This window comes from Herpailurus yagouaroundi, unplaced genomic scaffold (assembly GCF_014898765.1).
Source record: "Herpailurus yagouaroundi ecotype Mexico unplaced genomic scaffold, PumYag 140, whole genome shotgun sequence".
NCBI classification, from domain to species: Eukaryota; Metazoa; Chordata; class Mammalia; order Carnivora; family Felidae; genus Herpailurus; species Herpailurus yagouaroundi.
This window is the reverse complement of record NW_024412395.1, coordinates 79,594,541-79,620,629: the sequence shown is the minus strand read 5'-3', so window position 1 is coordinate 79,620,629 and position 26,089 is coordinate 79,594,541. Positions and strand designations below refer to the sequence as shown.

Below are 26,089 nucleotides of genomic sequence, written 5' to 3'. Positions count from 1 at the left end.
GGAAGCACTAGCCACTCCCTTGTATCAGTGCGCCTTCCTCTAGGAGCCTGAGCTTCCCATGGTGGATTAAGAGCCAGAGATCAGCGCTCTGACTTATACCAATTCCTTAAAAAGAAAGACAAAAAATCTTAGGTGCAATCTAGAATGTTCTGGGGTAGCTTACCTTCTGATATCAGATTGAGGGTAGCATTGCCCACAACCAAAATTGGATTCAGATCCGAATAGCAATGTCGGCTTATAACATGTCCCCCTAAGGACTAAAAAGAAAGAGTTATTGCCTTGGTCATTCTATTCCTCAGATCCTAGGCCCCACAGGCACCTGCTTAAGGTCCTCTTGTAGTAAAAGTGTCACAAGGGATCTTGGTCCTCTTGGTAGAGAGACTCCATTCAGACAGTCTGGAAGGAACCTCTCACCCACTACTTTGGATGGGACAGGAACTGATAGTAACCAACACTCACACAGCATTTGGTATGTTCTACTTCTTTACACACACTTACTTACTTTTTTTTAACCCAGTGAGACTGATGCCATTGTCTCCATTTTTCAGCTGAAGATACTCAGCATAGAGAAATGATGAAATTTGACCATGGTGTCCCAGCTAGGAAGGGGCAGGACTGGGATTCCAACCTAAACAGTGGGTCTCCATGGCCCACTCTGAACCACCCCCTACTCAGCCTTGGCCACAGCACAGATGGCTGTGGTATCAGCTACAAAGATGCCGTCCTGCCTTTGGTACATAGGACCTCAGCCACATCTAACTCTGCCCCTGAAATGGCCAGACTTCATACAGGTGTGTTGGGGTTCTGGGCATCTGAGAGACAGTTGCCCCTTCTTAGATCTGGTTGAGCCTATAACATCTCAGAACTTGGGAGGAAAATGGCCATTCAACCTAATACTCTCCTCCCCACATAGTGATGGAATCTACAGTGACCATCTTGGTTGCTGAGGGCTGGGCTGGAACATGGGTGAAGACAGGGAATCCCTGATTCTCTATCAACAGCTTGATTTTAAAGTTCTTGTTTCCACTGAGCTGAATTCTGTCTCCCTGGACTTTCCCCTATCAGTCATACTTCTACCTCTACCCTTTGTGGTTATATCAAATAAATCACATCTGTCTTCATGAGTCTATAAGTATTTGAAGGCAGGAGGTCTGGGTGGCTTAGTCAGTTAAGCATCAGACTCTTGATTTCAGCTCAGGTCATGATCTCATGGTTTGTGAGTTCGAGCCCTGCATTAGGCTCCATACTGACAGAGAGGAGCCTACTTGGGATTCTCTCTCTCCCTCTCTCTCTGCCTTTGAATAAACTTAAAAAAATATTTGAAGGCAGCTCTCATGGTCTCTCTGACTGCCCCAACCCCCACCATTCCTCTTTCTGATGTGGTTTCCAAGCCCTTACTCTCCTGCCATGATCTCCTTGCCAGGCTGCAAGGTGTCAGAGTTCTTAACAGGAAGAGAGAACATTTTGGAATCATTTGAAGAGCTTTTTCACAGAACTGTCTCTTCCCCTGATTCCTCATATACCAAGGATCTCTAACACACCATTTGGGGTATGTAGAAGAGGGAGCATGCATATTTTGAAAACCTATGTCTCTTTTGCTTTCTTCTAAGGTCAAAACCAGCCAGACTTCAAAGTGTGCCTCCCAGATCTGTACATTATTCTCTAGCTGTGGTCTGAACAGTATGGAGTAGAGGAAGCTACCCTCTTTATTTTAGGTATTATACTTCTGTTAATACAGCCTAAAACTAAATTAGTTTCTTTGACATTCTTATCATGAAATGAGCAAAACTGTGATCTCCTTTTCTCCTACCTACATTGTCACTTGGCTATTCTACTGAACTTGATTTAGAGTCGTTTTTTAAATATATTTTTAATAATGTTTGTTAAATATTAAACATTTATTTATTGTGCCTGTTGTTTCAATCTGCTGAGACCTTTTTGCATAATGATTCTGCCAGTGCTTATTTCAACATTTCAGTGAGCTTAAGAAATAGGTGTAGGGACACCTGGGTGGCTCAGTTGGTTAATGTCCAACTCTTGTTCTAGGCTCAGGCCATGATCTCGTGGTTTGTGAGTTCAAGCCCCACATCGGGCTCTGCACTAATAGCACAGAGCCTGCTTGGGATTATCTCTCTCCCTCTCTGCCCTTCCTCTCTCTCTCTCTCAAAATAAATAAACTTAAAAAAAAAAAAAGAAAAGAAATAGGTGCAGTGTGCCCAATGATTTGCCCAGAGGACATACTGCCATATTCCGGATCTGCTGTCCTGCCAGACTCTTCAGGTGCTTTAGGAGGGCTCGGTATGTCTGAGTTTTCTCCTCTGGAAGCTCGGAAACTTGCTCAGCCAAAATGTCCTTCACTTGGGCCAGACTGCAGCCAGCACCTATTGTCAGTCCTAGAAAAGAAAAGTTTTTTTAGGTGACATTGGAGAAGCAACTGAATTATAATCCTGGTGCTGGGCCTTAGTGTACAGTTGGTACATTGGCTCTCCACACTGGCTGTACAGAGAATCACTGGGAACTTAAAACAGCACCGATACTCTACTCCCAGATCAATTAAATCAGAATCTCTGGATGGGGCTCTTTCAAAGTCTCCCCAGTAATTCTGTGCAGCCAGGATTAGGAGTCCTGGGCTGGTCTATACTCTCCTTTGGACAAATGCAAGGAAAGAGAGGCTAGAGAGAAGGAATGACAGTGACAAGTAGCAGGTGGCAGACTCTACTAGAGCTTTCCTTGACCCCCCTCCTAACTAACCACAGTGAAGCTATGCAAAGCTGTTTTGTGATTAAGGGGAATAAATCTGACGGCATTAAAATAATTGCAAAGGTCTTTCAATTGCCCAGATCATTGTCTATAATTAATAATGCTTTGACTGCTGATTTCCACCTCTATAGGTAGCCTTGAGACTCAAAATCTTTTACAGGAGGGGCACCAGGTAATCAGAATGAACATAGCCTCTGGGAAGAGCTTCCCCAAGTATTATTTTGGGTATTATTGGGTCTCAGGACATTGGGAGTCCCCAGGGAGGGGCCAGAAAAGCAGAAGCGATGGGAAAGCATCCAGAAGGATTGGGGCAATGCTATGTGCCACCTGAAAAAGGAAGTAATTAAAAATTAACAGGTGTTGCAGGCATACTTGTGAATATAGGCAGGATACTAGCACCAGCTTTGGGGTTTCCCCACAATAGGTATGAAAAAAGTTCAGATCAATCTTTGAAGTGAAGCAATCACCCAAGTCATCAGGAGATCACTTAGTTGGCCTTCTGAAATTAATCCTTTACTTCCTCAGGTTTGTAGAATGAGTTGCTCTCACATACAGTCTGATTGGACATCACTTCCAGGGCTGGGTTCTAATTGCAGTTAGTCTGTTTTCATAATGTCACAGGCTATGCTTTGAGTTTTCTCTTGTAGATTAATCTTTGAGAATATTTTACCCTCCCATATAGCTTTATCTTTTATCAATATTAAAAATGTACTTGGCACAATACTTCCCCCACCTTTGCTAACATACCCACATAACACATAACATACCTGTGACTTCAATAATCACAGCCAACCTAATTGATTAGGGAAACTACTCTCTGTTCTTTACTTTCTTTATACTAAGCAAATCTTGCCTGAAGGTAACTAAACTGCTACTCCTTCCTGGAATGTCTCAACCTAGAGTCCTTACCCTATTGCAGCCCAGTGTTTCATAAAAGGCACTCTGCAACATAGGAGCCCATCCCAGACCCATCAGCAATGGTCTGCTGCTTCCTCTCACCACAGGGTCCATTGGAGGTTGGTCTTTAACTTCTGCAAAAATCCTGGCCATACTTTTGCTCACAGGAGCACTGAGAAGACCAAGCTTGATTCCTGTCATACAATTCCTCCTACCTAATAGACCCAGAGCCTTATTAGTAGGGAAGAAGTCAAAAACAAAAAGACTTTATTTATTTATTGATTGATTGATTGATTGATTTAAAGGTCAGAAGCATCATACAGACCAGCACAACCATCTTTTATTTGATGTAGATAAAATAGGGCAGTTCAGCCCCAGGGGAGAGTAAAAGTCTAGCTGTCTGCTCTGCTCTGATTCCACTGCTCACATTACCCCCTGGCTTTGGGCGAGCCATGGCATAGCTGCACTGAGAAAATTGTATTTACTGTACTATTCGTATTTTACTACATCTTTGGTCATAACACCTAGCTTATATTCCAGTAGTTGGAAAGAGCTTTAACTTTGATTCTGAGAATGTGGGTTTTGTTTTAACTTCATGCTTTTCAGAGTTCATGGGTCTATGGGATAAAGATGCAGGGATTTTCTGGAGCATTTAATATACTAAAGATTTTGAGGGAAAAAAATGTACACTAAGTCAAACATGTATGTGATATGGATTAGCATGCAAAATTTAAACAAACATAAGCTGTCACAGAGATTTAACTCCTGTGGGAGGGGGTTCTGGGATGGGGGAACACACACACACACACACACATACACACACACCTGGCTCCAATGTACCCTTCCCTCACCAGTGTCCTGCATTCTTCTGGGCCTTAGGAAAAGTTCAAGAATCCAGAGAAATATTCCTGAAGGAACATTCTGCCACTAGAGGGTACTCACACTTTAATTTTAAGAGGGCTTGAGGAAGGCATACTGTTTCCTCAGATTTCAGAATCTGGCTCTACTTTGTTTGCAGATCCAAACTGAGCAGTCCATTTGAACAACCAATTGGACAGGCCCTGGGGTGGGCCTGGAGGATGAGGAAGGGTGCTAACGGAAAGGGTTCTGAATTGGAAATGGGAGATATGTGGCTTGGTGACCTGGCCACCAGCCAGTTCAGGGACCTTGGGCAAGTTTACTTTCCTTTTGCATCTTGGCTTCCTCATGAGGAATTCCTGAGATGAGGGACTGCGGTTACACTGAGGGATATGAATTGTGCTCTGAAGGGGTCTCTCAGGCATAGACACAGCGGTCCGGAGACAGAGGGATGGTGAGAAGTCTCCCCTTTCCTTCAAACAGAGCATCTTATTTTCATTTACTTACTCTATTTCAGATTTTTTTGAGGACAGGGTTGTGGACAGAGAAGTTTGAAAGTGGTGGGTTAAATGATGCCGGGGGTGAAGGTCAGGGAAGGCTTTTCCTGTCTTAACCTTCTGTTTGTACTGGTCACCTCTGCTCCCAACCCACCCATGCTGCTCTCCCTCTTCTTTCCCTTCTGCCTTCACCAAGATTTTGAGTGAGTCTAAGCACATTCCCCTCATTTTCTGAGTGACATTTAGGTGTGCTACTTGAACTGTCCCAAACCTGAAGCTGTGAGGCTGCAGTGCTAGGCAAAACCAGGAAGGGTCCCTCCCCTTGCAAATGGGTGGGGTGAGGTCAGGGAAGGGCATGCTTGCTGGTCTGCAGCACAGTCTAAGTTTGGCTGATGATGGTTAGAAGCCAGGAAGGCTGGACTCCTAGATGGCAGTGATACACCCAAGGTAGGTCCCCTGCCCTGCTTACCAGTGATGCCCACAAGCACACAATGGCCAGTAAGTCTTGACTCAAACTTTCAGTTCTAACTCTGTTGTCTAAGTTAAGAAAGTCATTACTACCACTGCATCCCAAACTCAAGTTCCTGGCCCACCCATTCATTCATTTTTTTCCCACTCTTCATTTGTCAGTCATTGAATTGAGCACTTATATGCATGTACTTACATGCTAGGAGGTCTGGGGGATGAGGAGAGGAGTGAAATAAGGTTCCTTGTAAAAGAAGGCAAAGTCCTGCATGCTTTCTTACTACTTTGTGAGTACCACCTTGCCTGATGTAGTAGTATTGGCAGGTAGTGGGCCCTGAAGGATGTTGTAAGTGACTAGAGGTGTTTACCTGGGCAGGTCTTTGTCTCATTTTACCTCTTGCCATTGTCCATATGAAACAAGTAGCATTTGAGTGCCTGATGATATTTCTCCCACTTTCCCCTGCAAGCATCCTCCCTCCTAGGAATTGACTGTTCAACCGATGGATGGCACTAGTTCTCTCACTGTCTTCCCATCAAAATTACACTGCAAATTTATTGTCTTTTGGTCACATAACATTTTATAGGCAAGAATCCTGCATGTGACTAGAAGGTCTTGAATAATATCATCTGAATACCTCATATTCTGCAAAGCTTTTGATGGCAAGGTTTTATGGATGGGATATTATATCACATCAGAAAAATGATGAAGAGCTAGAAATAGGCCAGACAAGACAAATGTATGAGGAGGTTTCAGACTACTTGGTAAGTGTAAGTTTAGTGCAGGGATTGGTTCACTAATGCTTTACTAAGAACATCAGGAACTCACCATCACTTGTTTTAAATACCATACTGAGCTCAGAAATCCTAGCAGGAGAGAGGAGAATTGGGTGAACACGTCCTTGAGATTTCATTGCAGGTCCTGAAAAGTAAATAAATAAATATATATGTATTAGACAGATAGGAAAGAGAATATGCCTTTTTTTTTGGTACTGAAAGTTTCTCATAAAAATATTCAGATACCATTTTTTAATTGGTAATAAATGTGTATAAATATGAAAGCAATGGCCATATTTCCTGCAAAGTAAATTTATAGGGATGTTCTCCCAGTACATGTATTTACTTATTTATACATTCATTATATGTTTATAAAACCAGAAAATAAAATGGATGGGAGGTTCTTAGAAAGCTTTTGCACATTGACACCAGGAGACATATAAAGGATATTCATCATAAGAAACATATAACATATATGAATATTCACCATAAGAAACATATAATCTACTAAAACTGAAGCAGGAAGAAATAGAAAATTTGAACACACTGATTACCAGCAATGAAATTGAATCAGTAATAAAAAAACTCCCAATAAACAAAAGTCTAGGGCCAGATGGCCTTATGGGTGAATTCTACCAAAAATTTTTTTAAGTTAGTTTTTTTTCTTTTTAAAGAAAGAGAGAGAGAGAGAGAGAGAGGGAAAACACATGAGCAGGGGAGAGGGACAGAGGGAGAGAATTTTAAGCAGGTTTCGTGCTCAGCACAGAGCCTGATGCAGGGCTTGATCCTATCATTCTGGGATCATGACTTGAGCTGAAATCAAGAGTCAGATGCTCAACTGACTGAACCACCCAGGCATCCCTACCAAACATTTAATACCTATTCTTCTCAAACTATTTTAAAAAATAGAAGAAGAAGGAGAACTTCCAAATTCGTTCTGTGAGGCCAGTATCACCCTGATAGCAAACCAGATAAAGACACTACTGAGAAAAAGAACTACAGGCCAACATCACTGATGAACATAGATGCAATAATCCTCAACAACATACTAGCAAACTGAATCCAATAGTACATTTAAAAAATAATTCACCACAATCAAGTGGGATTTATTCCTGGGATGCAAGGTGATTCAATATTTGCAAATCAATAAACCTGATACATCACATCAATAAGAGAAAAAATAAAAACCATAGGATCATTTCAATAGATGCAGAAAAAACATTTGACAAAGTACAACATCCATTCATAATAAAAACTCTTGACAAAGTAGGGTTGGAGGGAACATACCACAATATAATAAAGGCTTTATATGAAAAACCCACAGCTAATATCATACTCAATGGAGAAAAACTGAAAACTTTTCCCTAAGGTCAGGAATAAGACAGGGATGTCCACTTTTACTTCTTTTATTTAACATAGTACTGGAAGTCATAACCATAGCAATTAGACAACAAAAAGAAATAAAATGCATCCAAATTAGTAAGGAAGAAGTAAAGCTTTCATTATTTGCAGATGATGTTATACTATATACAGGAAATCCTAAAAACTAATCCCCACCCCCAAATCATAGAATGGATAAATGAATTCAGTAAAGTTGTAGTATATAAAATCAATGTACAGAAATCTGTTGCATTCCTATGTACTAATAATCAAGCAGCAGAAAGTGAAATTAAGAAAATCCCATTTACAATTGCATCAAAAACAATAAAATATCTAGGGATAAACTTAACCAAAGAGATGAAAGACCTGTACTTTGAAAACTATAAAATTTTAATGAAAGAAATTCAAGATAACATAGAAAAATGGAAAGATATTCCATGTTCATGGGTTGGAAGAACAAATATTGCTAAAATCTCTACATTACCCAAAGCAATCTACAGATTGAATGCAATCTCCATCAAAAGTGTTAGTATCTCAAATAAAGAACTTATACAACTCAATAGCCAAAAACCAAAATACCAACACCATTTTTCACAGAACTGGAACAAACAATCCTAAAATTTGTATGGAACCACCAAAGACCCAAAAATAGCCAAAACAATTTTCATGAAGAAAAGCAAATCTGGAGGTATCACAATTCTAGACTCCAAGTTATATTACAAAACTGTAATAATCAAAACAATATGGTACTGGCATAAAAATAGACATATAGGTCAATGGAACAGAATAGAAAACCAGAAATAAACCCACAAGTGTTTAGTCAATTAATCTTCAACAAAGGAGGAAAGAATATCCAATGGGAAAAAGACAGTTTCTTCAGCAAACGGTGTTGGAAAAACTGGACAGCTACATGCAAAAGAATGAAATTGGACCACTTTCTTATACCATACATAAAACCAAACTCAATATGGATTAAAGACCTAAATGTGAGACCTGAAACCATAAAATCCTTGAAGAGGGCACAGGCAGTAATGTCTCTGACATTGACTGTAGCAACATTTTTCTAGATGTCTCATGAGGCAAGGGAAATAAAAGCCAAAATAAGCTATTGGGACTACATCAAAATAAAGTCTTCTTCACAGCAAAAAAAACAATCAAGAAAACTAAAAGGCAACCTACTGAATGGGAGAAGATATTTGCAAATGACATATCTGATAAATTGTTGCTATCCAAAATAAAGAACTTATGCAACTGTATAGCCAAAAACCAAATAATCCAATTAAAAGTGGGCAGAAGACATGAACAGACATTTCTCCAAATAAGACACATAGATTGCCAACAGACACACAAAAAGATGCTCAGCATAACTCATCATCAAGGAAATGTAAATTAAAACTACAGCGAGATACCACCTCACACCTGTCAGAATGGCTAAAATTAACAACACAAGAAATAGCAAGTATTGGTGAGGATGTGTAGAAAAAGGAACTCTTGTGCACTGCTGATGGGAATGAAAACTGGTGCAGCCACTGTAGAAAACAGTATGCAGCATCCTCAAAAAGTTAAAAATAGAATTTTCCTATGATCCAGGAATCACACCACTGGAAATTTACCTCCCAAATACACTAATTCAAAGGGATACATGCACCCCTATGTTTATTGCAGCATTATCTACAATAGCCAAATTACAGAAACGGCCCAAGTGTCCACCGATTGATGAATGGATAAAGAAGACGTGACACACAGACACACACACAGAGACGCGCACACGTGCGCGCACACACACACACAGTCTCTGTCTCTCTGGAATATTACTCAGCTATCAAAAAGAATGAAATCTTGCCATTTTCAATGACATGGAGGTAGCTAGACAGCATTATACTAAACGAAATAAGTTTGTCAGAGAAAGACAAATACCATAAGATTTCATTCATATGTGGAATTTAAGAAAAAAAACAACAAATGAGCAAAGGAAAAAAAGAGAGAGAGAAGCCAAGAAACAGACTCTTAACTATAGAGAACAAACTGATGGTTACCAAAGGGGAGGTGGCTGGGGGGCGGGGGGAGGTGAAATAAGTGAAAGGGATTAAAGAGTACACTTCTCATGATGAGCACTGAATAATGTATAGAATTGCTGAATCACTATATTGCACACCTGAAACTAATATAACACTGTATATTGACCATACTAGAATTAAAATAAAAAACTTAATAATAAAAAAAGAATATTAATAATAGGCAAAACTTGGAAATCGCTCCATGTCCTTCAATAGTAGAATGGAGGAGCAAATTATATGTAGTTACACAATGGAGTCTAGCAGTTACCTGCAACACTATGAGTGTATCTCAGGCCAAGAATGTTGAACAAACAAAGCAAATTGAAGAATGACACTATGTCACTCTATGTGAAGTTCAAAAATATGCTAAGGTAAATGACATATTGCTTAAAGTCTCAAATATATGTGGTAAAATTGTAAATACAAGAAAGTGACTGACCACTACCACATTCAGACTAATGAGTGCTTCTGAGAGGAAGGGAAGGGAAGGGGATGTGGTTTGGGAGGGCTCCCGGGCCTTCAAAGTTCTGGGTAAAGTGCTCATTCTTAAACTGGGTGTAGCTGGTAAGTGGGTGTGCATTGTTAATGTACCCATGCATATTTTACAGACTTCCATTATATCTACTCACTATTTAACAAAAACAAAATAAAAAAGGACAAGATAAACTAAATGATAAAAAAGAAAAAAACCCTCAGGGTGCCTGGGTGGCTCAGTCAATTGAGTCTGACTCTTGATTTCACCTGAGGTCATGATCCCAGGGTCATGGGATGGAGCCCCACATTGGGCTCCACACTAAGCATGGAGCCTGCTTAAGATTCTCCCTCTCTTCCTCTGCCCCTCTCCCCGGCTCATGCACTCTCTCTCTCTCTCTCTCTCTCTCTCAAAACAAAAACAAAAACAAAAAACCCAAAATACCCTCTAATATTTTTTCCCCATACCTCAGGGGGTCATGCTGCATACTCCCACGGTACAAAATTATATAATTAGATAACCATATCATATGATATACAATGGTATATTATATATGTTTTATAATATACTATTATATTATTTTTATTATAAAGGTTGAGGCTTTTATCCTTAAAAAGTAGTTTTTATAGACTGAGAGCAAAGTAGGGGACAGGAGGACCAGCTTGGCGGTGAGAGGAAAAATGCTGTAATCACTCACCCAGTGAAGTGTTGCCCAAGATGAGAGGGGCCTCAGGATGTTTTGCTTTCAGCTCCAGGAGATCCTTGAGGGTGCCAGGGGAGATCCAGGTAACCCTCTCTCCATGGAAGGTCAGGGTTTGTTTTTCTGGGTTCTTTGCCATTCTCTAGGTGCAAATGAAAATGTGGATGTACATGCGCACACCTGCCATCCTGGCTTATGTGAGATCCAAGTGGAGGTATATTCCTCCAGAGAGATTTCAGGAGTCCTGAAGTCCACTTGACTAAGAAGATACTCACTACACACACTGACTAATGCCTGAACTTCCATAAATAGATATTTACTCCTTTAACTTAAGACTTTTGGTATATAGCTCTTTGTAGGCAGGTGACAACATAAGCTGGCACCTATCAATGACAATTCAGTATAGATTAATTGAACATAATTTAGTATCATGGCCTTAAAAATCATAATTGTACTAATGCTCCTAAATTAGTATTTTCAGCCCGGACTCTTACTCTGAAATCCAAACTCATATATCTGAATGAGAACTTGATGTCTCCTCTCAGATGTCTAATAGGCATCTCAGATTTAACATTTCCCAAAATGAGCTCCTCATATCCCCTTCTTTTTGAAGCTCCCAAAAAGGAACCCCCACCAAAAAAATGCCCTGTTCTTCCTGAGCTGTTCCCCTTCTCTGTAAATGGCCACTCACCTTTCCAGCTGCCCAAAGTGTCAGAGTCAGTCTCTCCCCAGAGACAGTCTGTCTCTCTCCCACACACCATATCACAGTCAGCAGCAAATCTCATTGGCTCTCCTTCAAGCTATATCCAGAATTGACTCTCTTCTCACCACCTACATGCAGGCCTCCATCTCTCAGGATAGCATTAGCACTTTGACTAAGCTCGAGTTGTCAGCCCAGAGCCTGGCACGGGGCTCGATATCTCATGACCCTGGGACCATGACCTGAGCCTAAATCAAGAGTCTGATGCTTAACTGACTGAACTGCCCACAGGCCCTGAGGTTTTTTGTTTTTTGTTTTTTATCATTTATCTTGTCCTTTTTTATTTTGTTTTTCTGAGGGGCACTTTGATTTTGGCTCAGGTTGTGATCTCACAGTTGTGGGATGGGGCCCTCCATTGGGCTCTGTGCGGAGCGTGGAGTTGGCTTGGGATTCTCTTTTTCTCCCTCCATCCCTCCCCCACTTACTGCTCCTTCTTGTGCTTCTCAGCAGGCTATTCCCATCCCAGCAGCCAGAACGATCCCAGATCCCATTACAACATTAATAGGAACTTGCCCCTCCCCTGTCCAACCTCCCTAATCATTTCTCATTTCTCATAGGGTAAAAGCCAAGTAGCCTAAGTCCTCATGGTTTGCTTCCCAGTGCCTTTCTGATCTCATTCACTGTGCTTCAGCCAGGCTGGACCCTGTGCTCTCCCTTGACTGTAGCAGGTGTTCTCCTAAACTGGGCACCTTTCACTTGGTGTCTGCACTGTCCAGACTGCTTTTCCCCCACATGTCACTGAGGCTGCTCCCTCACTTCTGTTAGAACTTTTTTCTTTTTTTTTTTTTTTAATTTTTTTTCAACGTTTATTTATTTTTGGGACAGAGACAGAGCATGAACAGGGGAGGGGCAGAGAGAGAGAGGGAGACACAGAATCGGAAACAGGCTCCAGGCTCTGAGCCATCAGCCCAGAGCCCGACGCGGGGCTCGAACTCACGGACCGCGAGATCGTGACCTGGCTGAAGTCAGACGCTTAACTGACTGCGCCACCCAGGCACCCCTGTTAGAACTTTTTTCAAAGTTTTGAAACTTTTTCGGAGAAATCTTCTCTGGCCCGTATCCTATCCCCCTTTTCTGCTTTATCTTTTCCCTTCTTAACACTTCTCACTGGCTAACACACTGTATCTCTTTCTATTATCTTGCTTATTATCTGCCTCTCCTACCAGATTACAACTGCTTGAAGGTAGGTTTTTGTGTTAGTTTTATTCCTTGCTGTCTGTCGATTCAGTACCTAGAACAGTACCTGGCATGTTGCTGGATGATTGAAGTTTGTTGAATGAATGAATGAATGAATGGACACCTCTTTCAGAACCCCTTCAGAAATAAGTATTTTATAGAATGGGACCACTGGATGCCAGAGAGGAAAGAGAGATGCTGATAGAAGGAAAGGTAAGGCATAGGGAGGGCTGGAAGTGCTCCTTGGATTCAATGTACTGGAGTGGCTGGAAGACCAAGTTAGAAGCTGAGCAAAGCTGGATGGCTTGGAAGAGTCAACAAGGACATTGCAGATGACAACGATGACAATAATTATGGAATCATTAAAAAAGAAAAAGAGACTTTGCTGAGGCTTCAGTGAGCGTGTCAAGGGCATTAGCTAGGGAGGGTTGGTGAGCTGGGTGAGGACAGGCTTCTTGATGTGATCAAATATTTCCACAGTTTGACAACTTCATAGGAAGGAAAGGGTGGTTTTATAAAACTGAGTTTATAACCAGTGACATTTATACAAACACATAAAGCACTCAACTCATCTTACCAAGAGTTCTGGGGGAAATATGAGCTCCTGGGTAGGGTCCAAGGGCTGGAACTCCTCTTCCACAAATAAGTCTGTGCAAATCTGTATAAAGGGCAGAAGATGGCCTTGTCAGCACAGCTAAACTGGAAACTGTTGTAATTCTTTACAATAATTAGGCAAAATGAACATAGTAATAACTTTCCTACTCTCCTAATGCAGGAGTAATGGGAAATAGTTCAAACCAAATAAAAGTGTTTTGTTTTTTTTTTAAAGATTTTTATTTTTAGGGGCACCTGGGTGGCTCAGTTGGTTGAGCATTGGACTTCAGCTCAGGTCATGATCTCGTGGTTTGTGGGTTCAAGCCCTGCGTTGGACTCTGTTGAGAGCTTGGAGCCTGGAGCCTGTTTCAGATTCTGTGTCTCCACCTCTCTCTCTGCCCCTCCCCTGCTCATGTTCTGTCTCTCTCTCTCAAAAATAAACATTTAAAAAAAAGATTTTTATTTTTAAATAATCTCTACACTCAATGTGGAGTTTGAACTCACAACCCTGAGATCAAGAGTTGCATGCTATACCAACTGAGCCGGCCAGGTGCCCCAAACCAAATAAATGTTTTAAATAAAATCTTATTGTAAGAGAAATACTCTACCACTGATATGATACTAGGGCAAAGAGTATTCTCTGAAGTAGTTTAAAGAGTACCCTGTGAAACACCAAGGCAATCTATAAGAAACTATCAGAGGTTAATAAGTTTGGGACCTCATCTCCACTGTGCCCCAGCCATTGTTCTGTCACCTGTCAAGTCAGGATTCAAAATGCTAAAGGTTCTGAGAAGTCCTGAAGTTTAAATAAAAATGACTCTAGACATACATGCCTAGGCATAAACACTGCCCCCACTAATTTTAATAATAATAGGTAACATTTACAGGGTGTTACATTCCAAGCGCTTTTATGTATTTTAATAATTTGTTTAGTCCTTGCAACAATTTTAGAAATAAAGTAAACTATCATTTCCACTTTTACCAATAAGGATACCTAAAGCACAGTGAAAAGTTACCCAAACTCTAATGTTGTCTGGAAGAGATCTGCTTTAGCTTTGGAAACACTTATTCCTAGAAAACATTCCTGAAGAGGGGGCAATAATGTGATACATCTCTAAAACCTAGAAATAAGATAGTGTGTGAGAATGAAAATGTAAAACATTTTGAATCACAAACATAATGAATCAGGTCTGAGGAATTAAAGTTTCTCTAACCAGGTGTTAGGCCAGGACTTAGTAATGGAAGATATTAACATAGATTTAAGAGAAGGGAGAGTCATGGGACAGACATCTGCCATCCAGCTGGTCTACCCTGGTGGAAGAGAGGGATATTCTGTGATATTACCCTTAAGATTATCCAATTGCTCTGCATCCATGCTCACCAAGCAACCTCATTATAATGTGCTTTCTGTGTGTGTTTTCCCAAAAGGAAAAAGCATGCGGCTCAGTGACCATAAGATCCATTTTAGGATTGCGTTTCTGTAAATGTATATTAGGGCACACTCCAGTTTAAATATCATGTTCTTCGAGTTTGGTTAAAGTAAATCAGGTGGTCCCCAGAGCCCAATCATTGCCCAGATTGACTTCCTGGGCCACAAAATCGAGAATCAGACTTTAAAATGTATTGAGCTCTCTGAGGTGCACTGGTCCTCTGTGAAGTGGTTGTGGGGGGTACAGCCGGCCTTCTTTGGCAAAAACCCTCTATTCCATTGCACACCTTCTTCAGACCAAAATGAGGTGGCAGTGGGAGGTCAAGAATGGGAACTAGGTAGGTGTGCAGGATAGAAATAGGTACAGCAGGGGGATGATGGGCTCAGTTTCATCTAAGGATAACTCTGTTCTCTCATATTTCCTTGTCTACAGGGAGCAGACTCTATTTTATCCTTATTCTAACTTCTGTAAGTAATTCCTGTAAGAACTTAGCAGGGTCTTCTGAAAACTAGTATCTCTCAGAGAGCAAAGCCAGAGACTGCAGTATTTCAGGCTGGACTTCCCAGCTGTGCTAATCATGAACTCACCATGTGACTTGGGACAGGCTCTCCTGCTGAGGTTGCAGTGCCCTCTCTCTACAAAGGGGGACACAGTGATAGAGGACAGCTCTGCCTGAGTCAGGTCAGTCACAAAAACCCTTTTCCACCCAAGGATGGGACTCATCATAGTTGGGGCAGGTCTGTTTGCTCTTGTCTGAGTAGGTTTATGTTTTATTGTTTGATTCTTTCAGAGACTGAAGGGCAAAATCAGAGCCTGATTTTCAATCACCTCATTACTGGGTTCCCAAATGAAAAGTGATTGATTAGTGCATGTGCTTTGGAGATTTGAACGTGATACAGAGAATGACCATCAAAACTCACAAGCACAGTAACACTAGGCCAATATTTAGCAATACTCCCAGAGAGGACACAACAGACAGAGACTCACGTCACTTTCCCTGCTGAGTGAGGAAGAATCATTTCCTCCCAGATCCGAGCAGCATTTTCCTGTTCTTTTCTTTTGACAGTCAGTTGACTCCTAGGACAGTAAAATGCCTTGAGATGAAAAACTTTTTATTATTATTATTATTTTTTTTTTTTAATTTGAGGCAGGGGGAGGGGCAGAGGGAGGGAGAGAGAGGATCTTAAGCAGGCGCTATGTTCAGTGCGGAGCCTAACTTGGGGCTTGATACCACAACCCTGGGATCATGACCTGAGCTGAAATCAAGAATCAGATGCTCAACTGACTAAGCCACCCAGGCACCCCCATTTATATGTTTATTTATTCATTTGTGTTGTGAATCTTTTGCTGTATCATTATACAGCAAAGTGTTATACACTTAGATTTTTTCCTACATTGTATAACTGTAAATAACATAATGAACATTTCTGTTCATTACATGGACAGCTATGTATACATCTCTGAATTTTTTTATAGGTGAATTCCTAGTAGTAGAATTAATTGATATGATGCCTTTTGGGGCAATGATGATTTATCCATTCTCTAGTATATATACGATTCAACAATACTGAGTGTTATCATTTATATAAGAACGTTTAAAACAAAAGAAAAAGAAAAGAAAAAAATATGAAAAAAAAAACTATTTTGGAATTAGGTCTTCCATACCTTTGGGATCTGCATGGGACTGACTGGGAATGAATGGACAATTGCTGACTTTACTTTAAAGCAGGTTTCCATTTACTGGTTCCTTCATTTCCCGTTTCCTCCAAACTTACCTCTTGTGTCTTCTACCTTAAATAATTTTTCCTCAGTATCTAGGAAAATACTTTCTTCCAGATATCCCAGTTCTCTCCCCCAAATGCCTCAGGCTGCCACCATCTTCCTAACTCTGTCTAAGAAGCAAAACCAGCTGGGCCCAGTGACCAGAGCTTCCTCTCTTAGTTAGAGCTCTGAGAGTGCCCACAATGGGCCATGAATCAATGACAACAGAAAATAGTCAGTCTTTTCTTGGCCTGGTAGAGAGGAGTCTTGGGTATTCCCACTGGGGCCCAGTTTCTTTCACCCATTAAACACCCTGTAGCCAGTTGGCTACAGGGTGGGTGTCCAACCACATTTTTGCCTTTATCCCCAGAGTCTATGCCTGGGAAAGTGAATAACATCCATACTCCAGAGGGAGAGCAGTTTCCTTTAACTTCCTTTATTCATATTTCACAAGTGTTTCACTTACACCAGCAGTTTGATGGGTTTGTAAGCATTCATTTATTTCTCAGCTCTTCAGCTTTGGCTCCCCCATGTGGCATTATAAGTCTGGGACATGTTTACTAATTTGGATGTAAATTAAAAAAATAAATTAAATTAAAGAAATAAAAAAGTCTGGGACATGCACATACCGGGGACCTGCCTGGCTCTGGGAAAAGGGACAAGCCTGCTGGTCCACTTCTAGGCCCACCCCTACTATTTGTGGATCTAGTGCAAGAGTATAAATGGACACTCTGGCCTTGGCCTACTGCCCTCCTTTTCCCACCCTTCTGTACTGAGGGGACTCAAACACCTGTGTGAGCATCCTGGCCTGAATGCCCCAGCTCTGTCCACACCCTCCAGAAACAACCAGTTGTTGGCTACCCTTTGACCTAGGGGTGTATGTGCTGGCTGTTATGATCTGCTCTAGGAAGATGGGTTCAGGAAGAGACTGGTGTCAGGCCGAGGAATGGGGTCGAGACCATATCTGGAGCATGGTCTAGAAAAGGGTGTGAAGGGTCCAACTGAACAAGTCCCCTTGGCTCCATTGCTTCCTGAGAATGGCTGGAGGAGGACCAGCAAGGGGCCCTCCCAAATGTGGAATCCCTCTTGCTTGGGTATAAGGGCAGTACTGCCCAATTCCATCCTGCCTCAACAGCATCCTCAATAACAGTAGCAACTAACTGCCCCCCATGACTTTGCTACATGCTTTGCCCATGATTTCTTATTTGATCTTGATACTCAGTGAAGTATCTTTTGTAAAGGAAACTTCCTGTGCTCTTGCACTTGGGGTGAATTTTGGATTCTACTCTACATATTCGGCTTCTTTACTTGCTCACACTTTCCTAGCCAATCTGGGCTCTTGGAACTAACCTTGTCTCCCCAAAGCAAATTTCATACCTTTGCTTGTCTCTTTGGGTTTGCTGGAGCCCTCTTACATGTCCTGCCTGATGCCTTGTTTAACTATTCGTAGAAGATATCTGGATGCCTGGTTAGATCACCTGACCTCCCTCTGTGGTGGGTTGTGGAACATCAAATGTGGTATAACTTTCACCCTGTCCTTAACAAATAGCTAAAATTCTTGTGAGTCAGTTAGAACAAACTCACTTGGTCTCCCTTATAGTCTGTTTAGATGATCTAAACAACTCAACCCCTGTATTCCCAGGCTTGACCAGCTCTCCCTGTCATTCTTGCTCTGTAGGATGTCACCTACTCACCACACAGAAGGTCCTTCCACTTTCGAGAATTGGCCGATACCCAGTACAGCGGCATAGATTACCTAATCAGAGAAGAAGCATGCTTATCAGTAGGCTTTATTTTAACTGTTTTCATTGGAAAATTAAAACTGACTTAGGGTTTTTTTTTTAGAGTGTTTAAATATCTGCCAGACTATTCAATCCTTTTTCTCTTCTTAGAATATGAACCTTCCCACTACTTCAATTCTAGTTTTATTCTCTGCCCTAAAGATGATTGTCTGTCTGGTGAGCTCACCTGCATCCATCTATTAGTTTATTCATTCATTCAACATGTATCTGTGTAAGATACAGGGGATCCTAAAACAAGAAAATGTAGGCCATTTCTAATGTACTATATGATTTTCTATAATGGGACAAAAAGAGTAAAGGAAGAGTAAAGGAAGCAACTGCCAGCAAATGGCAGATTAGGGAGTGTGTCTGTGCTCCCCCTAAGAATCTATACATTTAACAGATGACTTGTTTAGGGAATTGTTGACACCTGAAAATGATGCTTATTGATCAATATGTACTTTTCTTTAGTAACTTAAATGCATTGCAAATTCTAAAGCATCCTTTCAATATGTGAAGGGCTCTATTATGGGTTGATGTGTCCCCCCAAAAAGATATGTTGAGGTTCTAACATCTGGAACATGTGAATGTGACCTTATTTGGAAATAGGACCTCTGCAGATATACTCAAGTTAAATTGAGGTCATACTGGATTAGGATGCGCTCTAACCCATCAAAATTGGTAAAGATGAAGTCAAGCTTTCACTTTTTGCAGATGACATTACATTACACATGGAAAACCCAATAGACTCCACCAAAAGTCTGCTAGAACTGATACATGAATTCAGCAAAGTCGCAGGATACAAAATTAATGTACAGAAATTGGTTGCATTCTTATACACTAATAACAAAGCAACAGAAAGACAAATAAAGAAACTGATCCCATTTACAATTGCACCAAGAATCATAAAATACCTAGGAATAAACCTAACCAAAGATGTAAAAGACCTGTATGCTGAAAACTATAGAAAGCTTATGAAGGAAGTTGAAGAAGATACAAAGAAACAGAAAAATATTCTGTACTCATGGATTGGAAGAATAAATATTGTTAAAATGTCAATACTACCCAAAGCAATCTACACATTCAATGCAATCCCAATCAAAATTGCACCAGCATTCTTCTTGAAGCTAGAACAAGCACTCCTAAAATTTGTATGGAACCACAAAAGACCCCGAATAGCCAAAGTAATATTGAAGAAGACCAAAGCGGGAGGCATCACAATCCCAGACTTTAGCCTCTACTACAAAGCTGTAATCTTCAAGACAGCATGGTATTGGCACAAAACAGACACATAAACCAATGGAATGGAATAGAGACTCCAGAATTGGACCCACAAAAGTATGGCTAACTAATCTTTGACAAAACAGGAAAGAATACCCAATGGAAAAAAGACAGTCTCTTTAACAAATGGTGCTGGGAGAACTGGACAGCAACATGCAGAAGAATGAAACTAGACCACTTTCTTGCACTATTCACAAAAATAAACTCAAAATGGATAAAGGATCTGAATGTGAGACAGGAAAACATCAAAACCCTAGAGGAGAAAGCAGGAAAAAACCTCTCTGACCTCAGCTGCAGTAATTTCTTACTTGACACATCTCCAAAGGCAAGGGATTTAAAAGCAAAAATGAACTATTGGGACTGCATCAAGATAAAAAAAACTTCTGCATTGCAAAGGAAACAATCAACAAAACTAAAAGGCAACCAATAGAATGGGAAAACATATTTGCAAATGACATATCGGACAAAGGGCTAGTATCCAAAATCTATAAAGAACTCACCAAACTCCACACCCAAAAACCAAATAATCCAGGGAAGAAATGGGCAGAAAACATGAATAGACGCTTCTGTAAAGAAGACATCCGGATGGCCAACAGGCACATGAAAAGATGTTCAACGTCACTCCTCATCAGGGAAATACAAATCAAAACCACACTCAGATACCACCTCATGCCAGTCAGAGTGGCTAAAATGAACAAATCAGGAGACTATAGATGCTGGAAAGGATGTGGAGAAACGGGAACCCTCTTGCACTGTTGGTGGGAATGCAAACTAGTGCAGCCGCTCTGGAAAACAGCATGGAGGTTCCTCAAAAAATTTAAAATAGATCTACCCTATGACTTAGCAATAGCACTGCTAGGAATTTACCCAAGTGATACAGGAGTGCTGATGCATAGAGCCAATTTATGGAAAGAGCCTAAGTGTCCATCAATTGACGAATGGATAAAGAAATTGTGGTTTATATATACAATGGAATACTGCTTGGCAATGAGAAAGAATGAAATCTGGCCATTTGTAGCAACATGGATGGAACTGGAGAGTGTTATGCTAAGTGAAATAAGTCATACAGAGAAAGACAGATACCATATGTTTTCACTCTTAGTGGATCCTGAGAAACTTAACAGAAGACCATGGGGGAGGGGGAGAGGGAAAAAGTTACAGAGAGGGAAGGAGGCAAACCATGAGACTCTTAAAAACTGAGAATAAAATGAGGGTTGATGGGGGGTGGGAGGGAGGGGAAAGTGGGTGATGGGCGTTGAGGAGGGCACCTGTTGGGATAAGCACTGGGTGTTGTATGGAAACCAATTTGACAATAAATTTCATATATATATATATATATATATATATATATATATATATATATATAAATAAAGGATGGGTCCTAATCTAGTGACAGGGGTCATTATAAAAGAAAATTTGGACACAGACACACAGGGGAGAAGGCCATGAGAAGACAGAGGCAGGGACTAGACTGTGATGCATCTGTAAGTCAAGGAATACCAGGATGGCTGTCAAACACCAGAAGCAAAGAAGAGGCAAGGAAAAACCTTCCCCTAGAGCTTTCAGAGGGAGCACAATCCTGCTGACACCTTGTTTTCAGACTTGTAGCCTCTAGAACTTTGAAAGAATAAATTCCTGTTGTTTTAATGCACCTAGTTGGTGGTACTTTGTTTTGGCAGCCCTAATGAAGGCAGACAAATAAGTCACTGGATAGAGAACTGAGGTGTCAATATGGGTGTGTGATCCACACACAGTGTGTTCCATGCAGACCTCTCCAACAAGTGCTCTGCCATTCTTCCCTGCTCTTGGGTGAGTTGTAGATACTTTAGAAACAACCAGGGGGTTCCCTGAGCAGGGCTGGGATGACTTGTGAGAGGGCTGGAAGAGCCTGGGGCATGTTTCCCACCTGGCCTGAGGCAGGTGGTGGGTTTTTTCCATGTCAGACCTACCCCCCAGGGCTTCCATGAGCTGCTCCTCTGAAGGCTGTAGGTGGTTCCTAAGCAGTGTGTACATGGACATCACCATCCCAGGGGTGCAGAATCCACACTGGGTGCCGTGGCTCCTGGCGATCCTCTCCTAGAAGGACACATGCATGGTCACAGGCTTTCTGCTGTCAGCACCCCTCACCGAGGTCCACACCTGGTACCTCTCTTATCACGGTCAAACCCAGTCCCTAAGCAGTGCACTCCTCCTCTTGCCCAGAGATGGCCAGCGTCCCCTTTCCTATGCTGCTCTGGTGGAAGTGACTCGGAAGCCATATTCTATCGTCACAATCATCTCTCAAGCTCAGATGCTCAGATACTTCTAACTGGGAATTAGCAGTGTGCAGCTTCCATTCCTAGAGTGAGAATTCTCCAGAAATCAGTAATTACAAGGAAAGTATATTTAAGTTTCAAAAACAATTTTCTTGAACACCTCTACATTTTGCCCAGCTTAATTCTGACCATGGAGCTGCCTCTTTTTGATTACTTTGGAGACTATTTACTGTTGACCTCACTTTACTTCTTTAAGTTCTTTTGTGTTGGCTCAAAAGGAGTTCTACTTTCAAAGATCCAAGGTTTTGGTCTGTGTCCTAGATGCTTGCTATTTAAAGTGTAGACTATGGACCAGTGGTGTTTGTTCCACCTGGGAGCTTGCAGGAAGTGCAAAACCTCAGGCCTCTGCTCCAAACTTCCTGACTCAGAATCTGTATTTTTAACAAGTTCCCAGATGATTCTTTACACATTAAAATTTGGGAAGCCCTGATCTAGATTTCAGAGTGTAATCCTCTCTGATCTCCCTAGATAGTCTAGTAAATTCTGCTGGGTCCTTTGCCTTTGTTGACCTTTCCTGGAATTGATTCTCATGTTTTGAAACCCAGAGACCCTCTGGGCTCCTCCTGCCTGGAAGGACTTGTAGTATTGGTGGATCTGGACCTATGATTTTCCAATTCTTTGTCTCCATTCTTTGTGACAATGACAGAGGAGTCAGTGTGTTTTCTGCCAATGCATGTGACAGTTCTCTTAAAACCAGCCTCTGTGTCCCAGCTTCAAGTAAAATTTGGAGAGGGGCCCCTGGGTGTCTCAGTTGGTTAAGTGTTCAACTCTTGATTTCAGCTCAGGTCATGATCTCATGGTTCATTTGGATCAAGCCCCTGTCAGGATTGGGACACAAGTCTGCTTGGGATTCTCTCTCTCCCTCTCTTTCTGTCCCTCCCCTATGTGCTCTTACTCTCTCTCAAAATAAATAAACAAACTTAAAAAAATGATTGTGTTTGTGGTCTGGTATAGTCAGCCTTGGTTCTAATTTTACTCCTAAGACCTCCTATGCCACAGGGAATAATCCTGGGTTTTATCTTGTTTGCCTCTGACATTTTAGCCTATGAATAATATCTTTTGTACAATATTTATTCCAGCCTATAGTCACATAGTTATTAATCAATGTTTTGATAATCCTGCTTATCATTCAAGTGGAAAAAGTAAGAAAAAAGATGATCATCTAATAAAATGTGGATGGATTTCCAGCTTTCTTTAAATCACTTAGATGTTATTATCTTGATCAATATGCATCCAAAGCTTCTACTTACCTGATCACAACCTAGAAGCTCCAGGCAGCACAGTCAACACCGTGTTGGTTAAAAAGAAAAAGTTAAGAATGAGAAAATTACAACGTGATCTTACCTGCACAGGGTGAAGCCTGGTGTTGATACTTCCAATACCTTCTACAGTGGTGACAGCAGCCCCATACAGAGAGCAGATGGGCACCAGACATGCAGTAATGGAGAAGTGTCTTCATATGAGGAATAAAAGGAAAATCAAGGAGTGTAACACAGTTCTTCCCTTTTGGGAAGCAAGAAGGACATCAAAAAAAAAAAAAAAACAAAAGAAAACAAAAAACCAAGCCTATCATTCAGCCTCAGGGATGGGGAACTGAAGGGGAGACAGGGAGGATGAGTTTAGAATCCTCTCTGCTGACCCTGTACTATCTGTAAGAATTGGGGATTCTTAGAGGGAACTTGGGCATTCTGAACTTCAGAAAAATTAAAAAAAACTTTTTAACATTTATTTATTTTGAAAGAGAGGGAGAGAGGGAAGGAGAGAGAAAGAGAGAGAGAGAGAGAGAGAGAGAGAGAGAGAGAGAGAGAGATAGGGAAAAGCAGAGAGAGAAAGAGAGAGAGGGAATCCCAAGCAGGTTCCATGCTCATCTAGGAGCCTGACTTGGGGCTCGATCCCATAACCATGAAATCGTAACCTGAGCCAAAATCAAGAGTGAGACACTCAACTGACTAAGCCACCCAGGTGCTCCTCAGAAAAACTTTCTAAGTCCAGAACAGATTTACTTGGCCCTGGACACAATGGGAGTGGATTCAAGTTACCAGGAGTATAATTGGACCTCAACTAGTATTCATTAGGCTATTGACCCCATAACAAATTAAAGGCATACTTATGTCTTTTATGTCTACATTTGAGATTTTTTTTTTCTTTTGCTTGTTAATTTAAAACTCTTTGGATAAGGTCATTCAACAGTGGAATGGAGTGTGTTCTGAGACCATTTCTTGATTTTTTGGGGCTAGTGGATCTGGGAGCAGCCCAAATCCTGGAATCCAGCTCTTAATTAAAGGATGCAACCATGAGCCAGGTCTCTGCTCTGCAGGGTTGGTCCAGCCCAGCAGAAGAGGCATTATCTTCAGAGCCAGAAAATGTGGGTTCAAGTCCTTGATCTACAACCTTGTATGACTTTGAACAAGTCATTTCATCTCTTTAAGCTTCAGTTTCTTCATCTGTAAAATGAATGATTTGCCTAAATTGGGGTTTCTTAACCTGGGATGCATAGATGGGCCTTAGGATGTCTGTAATCTTCCTGAAAGTGTGTGCAAAATATAATTAGTTTATGTACCTTCTGAGTAGGGGGCTCAGAGCTTTTATCAGATTTTCAGAGGGGTTGAGGATCTAGAAAGGGTTAGAATCACAAGATCTTAGGGATCTTCTGCTCTGGGATGAGAATACAAGCCTGGCAAAGAAAAAAAGGCCACTTCTGGCCTCTGAGCTTCTGGGTAGGATACCTTATCTTCGCAGACACTGGGTCATGCTTGGACACCATCACAGTACAGGCACCGCAGCCTCCTCTTCCACAGGCATACTTGGTTCCTGTGAGGCGTACTAGAAGGGGGTGGTCAAGGAAAAGATGCCACATGGATATGTTACCCCCATTATAGCCACCTCCCTCAGGTGTTGCTAGTGAGGGAGGTCTTTGGGGGGTGAAGGACAGGTCTGAGAAGTCATTCGCCTGCCTCCAGCTCTCAGGCCACTCTAGATCTTATTAGCTGTGTGATACTGAACATATTAACCTTTCCCTGCCCATTTTCTCACTTGCAAAGAGGGAAAAGTAATAGTTACTTTATATTCATAGGCTTATCATATACATCTTGTAGGATGATGGCTGTAAAATTCCTTTGAAAAGTCCTATTTCATTATAGGTATTCTGGGTTCCAATCATGTAACTGGAAGAGAAGATCTTATTTTTAGCAGTTCAATGAATTGCTAGTTTTGTCCATTTGTATTGCATTTGAAAACAAATGAGTGAGCCTTTGAAGAAAACTCCCATCCTTACCTTCAGATCCCACCTGGAGTGTCCCTCTGCTTTCCCTTGTTCTGAGTCCAAGCTCAAATCCAGGCTCAGTCTCTGTGCCTCTCTATTTAGTCATCCTTCTCCCTAATTGTGGTCCATTTCCACCCAGTTTATGAGATTGGATATAATTCACTAGACTGGCTACAAAGATTTCAGAATCACTGACTTTTTTTTTTTTAAGCCATAGGGCTTGTTCACCTAAATTAAGTCATAACCTCAGATGTTTATCAGAGAGGACATGTCAATGAGTGGAATAAGCTGGAGTGTAACTGGAGAGCTTGTGCCCCTTTCTAGACAGTCCCTACTCCAGTCGGCTAGATTGCTACCCACACACAAATGACTATTTGCTCATTTTTCATGAGAAACTGAGAAATGTTGATTTTCTAAAATATGAGATTTCCTCATTTTCAAACATCGACAACTAATTAAAAACCATGTGGGCTTTTAAACAAAACTTGTCCATGGGTTGGCTCCACCAATTTATAATTTCTTCCATTTCTTTATTTACTTTTTGGTTTCTCTGAGAGATATATTAAACCTACCAATGAAAATGGTTGTCGTTATGAAGATCTAAATTTCAGAATATAAAATGGTAGGGAACATCTGCCATAAGAAAATGGATATAGGGAAAGGCAATCCTTTCCTATGACACATGCTCTTCCTGAATCTGGAGAATGTGGTTTCCCTCCGGGGCATGGTACATGCAACACAAATCTCTATTATATAACCACCCTCCTGGGAATTTGGAAAGCCCTTAAAGGAATAATTAGTGCTGAAGTAAAGAGCTTAGCTTCCATTTCATTGCTATTAAATCGAGATATAAGAAGCTCTGGGGAAAC

General features: G+C 41.2%; 1 protein-coding gene across 1 annotated transcript in view; it reads right to left on the bottom strand.

Annotated features, from left to right (window-relative positions):
* LOC121030893 (aldehyde oxidase 2) overlaps positions 1-26,089 on the bottom strand; it is an 86,857-nt gene that overhangs the window by 58,411 nt on the left and 2,357 nt on the right. The window contains exons 3-12 of the mRNA XM_040475799.1: positions 24,685-24,781; positions 23,303-23,411; positions 21,593-21,719; positions 18,276-18,337; positions 15,808-15,897; positions 13,374-13,454; positions 10,858-11,002; positions 6,304-6,396; positions 2,242-2,393; positions 164-257 (exon numbers count right to left, since the gene is read on the bottom strand). Coding sequence (XP_040331733.1) covers positions 164-257; positions 2,242-2,393; positions 6,304-6,396; positions 10,858-11,002; positions 13,374-13,454; positions 15,808-15,897; positions 18,276-18,337; positions 21,593-21,719; positions 23,303-23,411; positions 24,685-24,781 — 1,050 coding nt within the window. The remainder of the gene's footprint in view (positions 1-163; positions 258-2,241; positions 2,394-6,303; positions 6,397-10,857; positions 11,003-13,373; positions 13,455-15,807; positions 15,898-18,275; positions 18,338-21,592; positions 21,720-23,302; positions 23,412-24,684; positions 24,782-26,089) is intronic.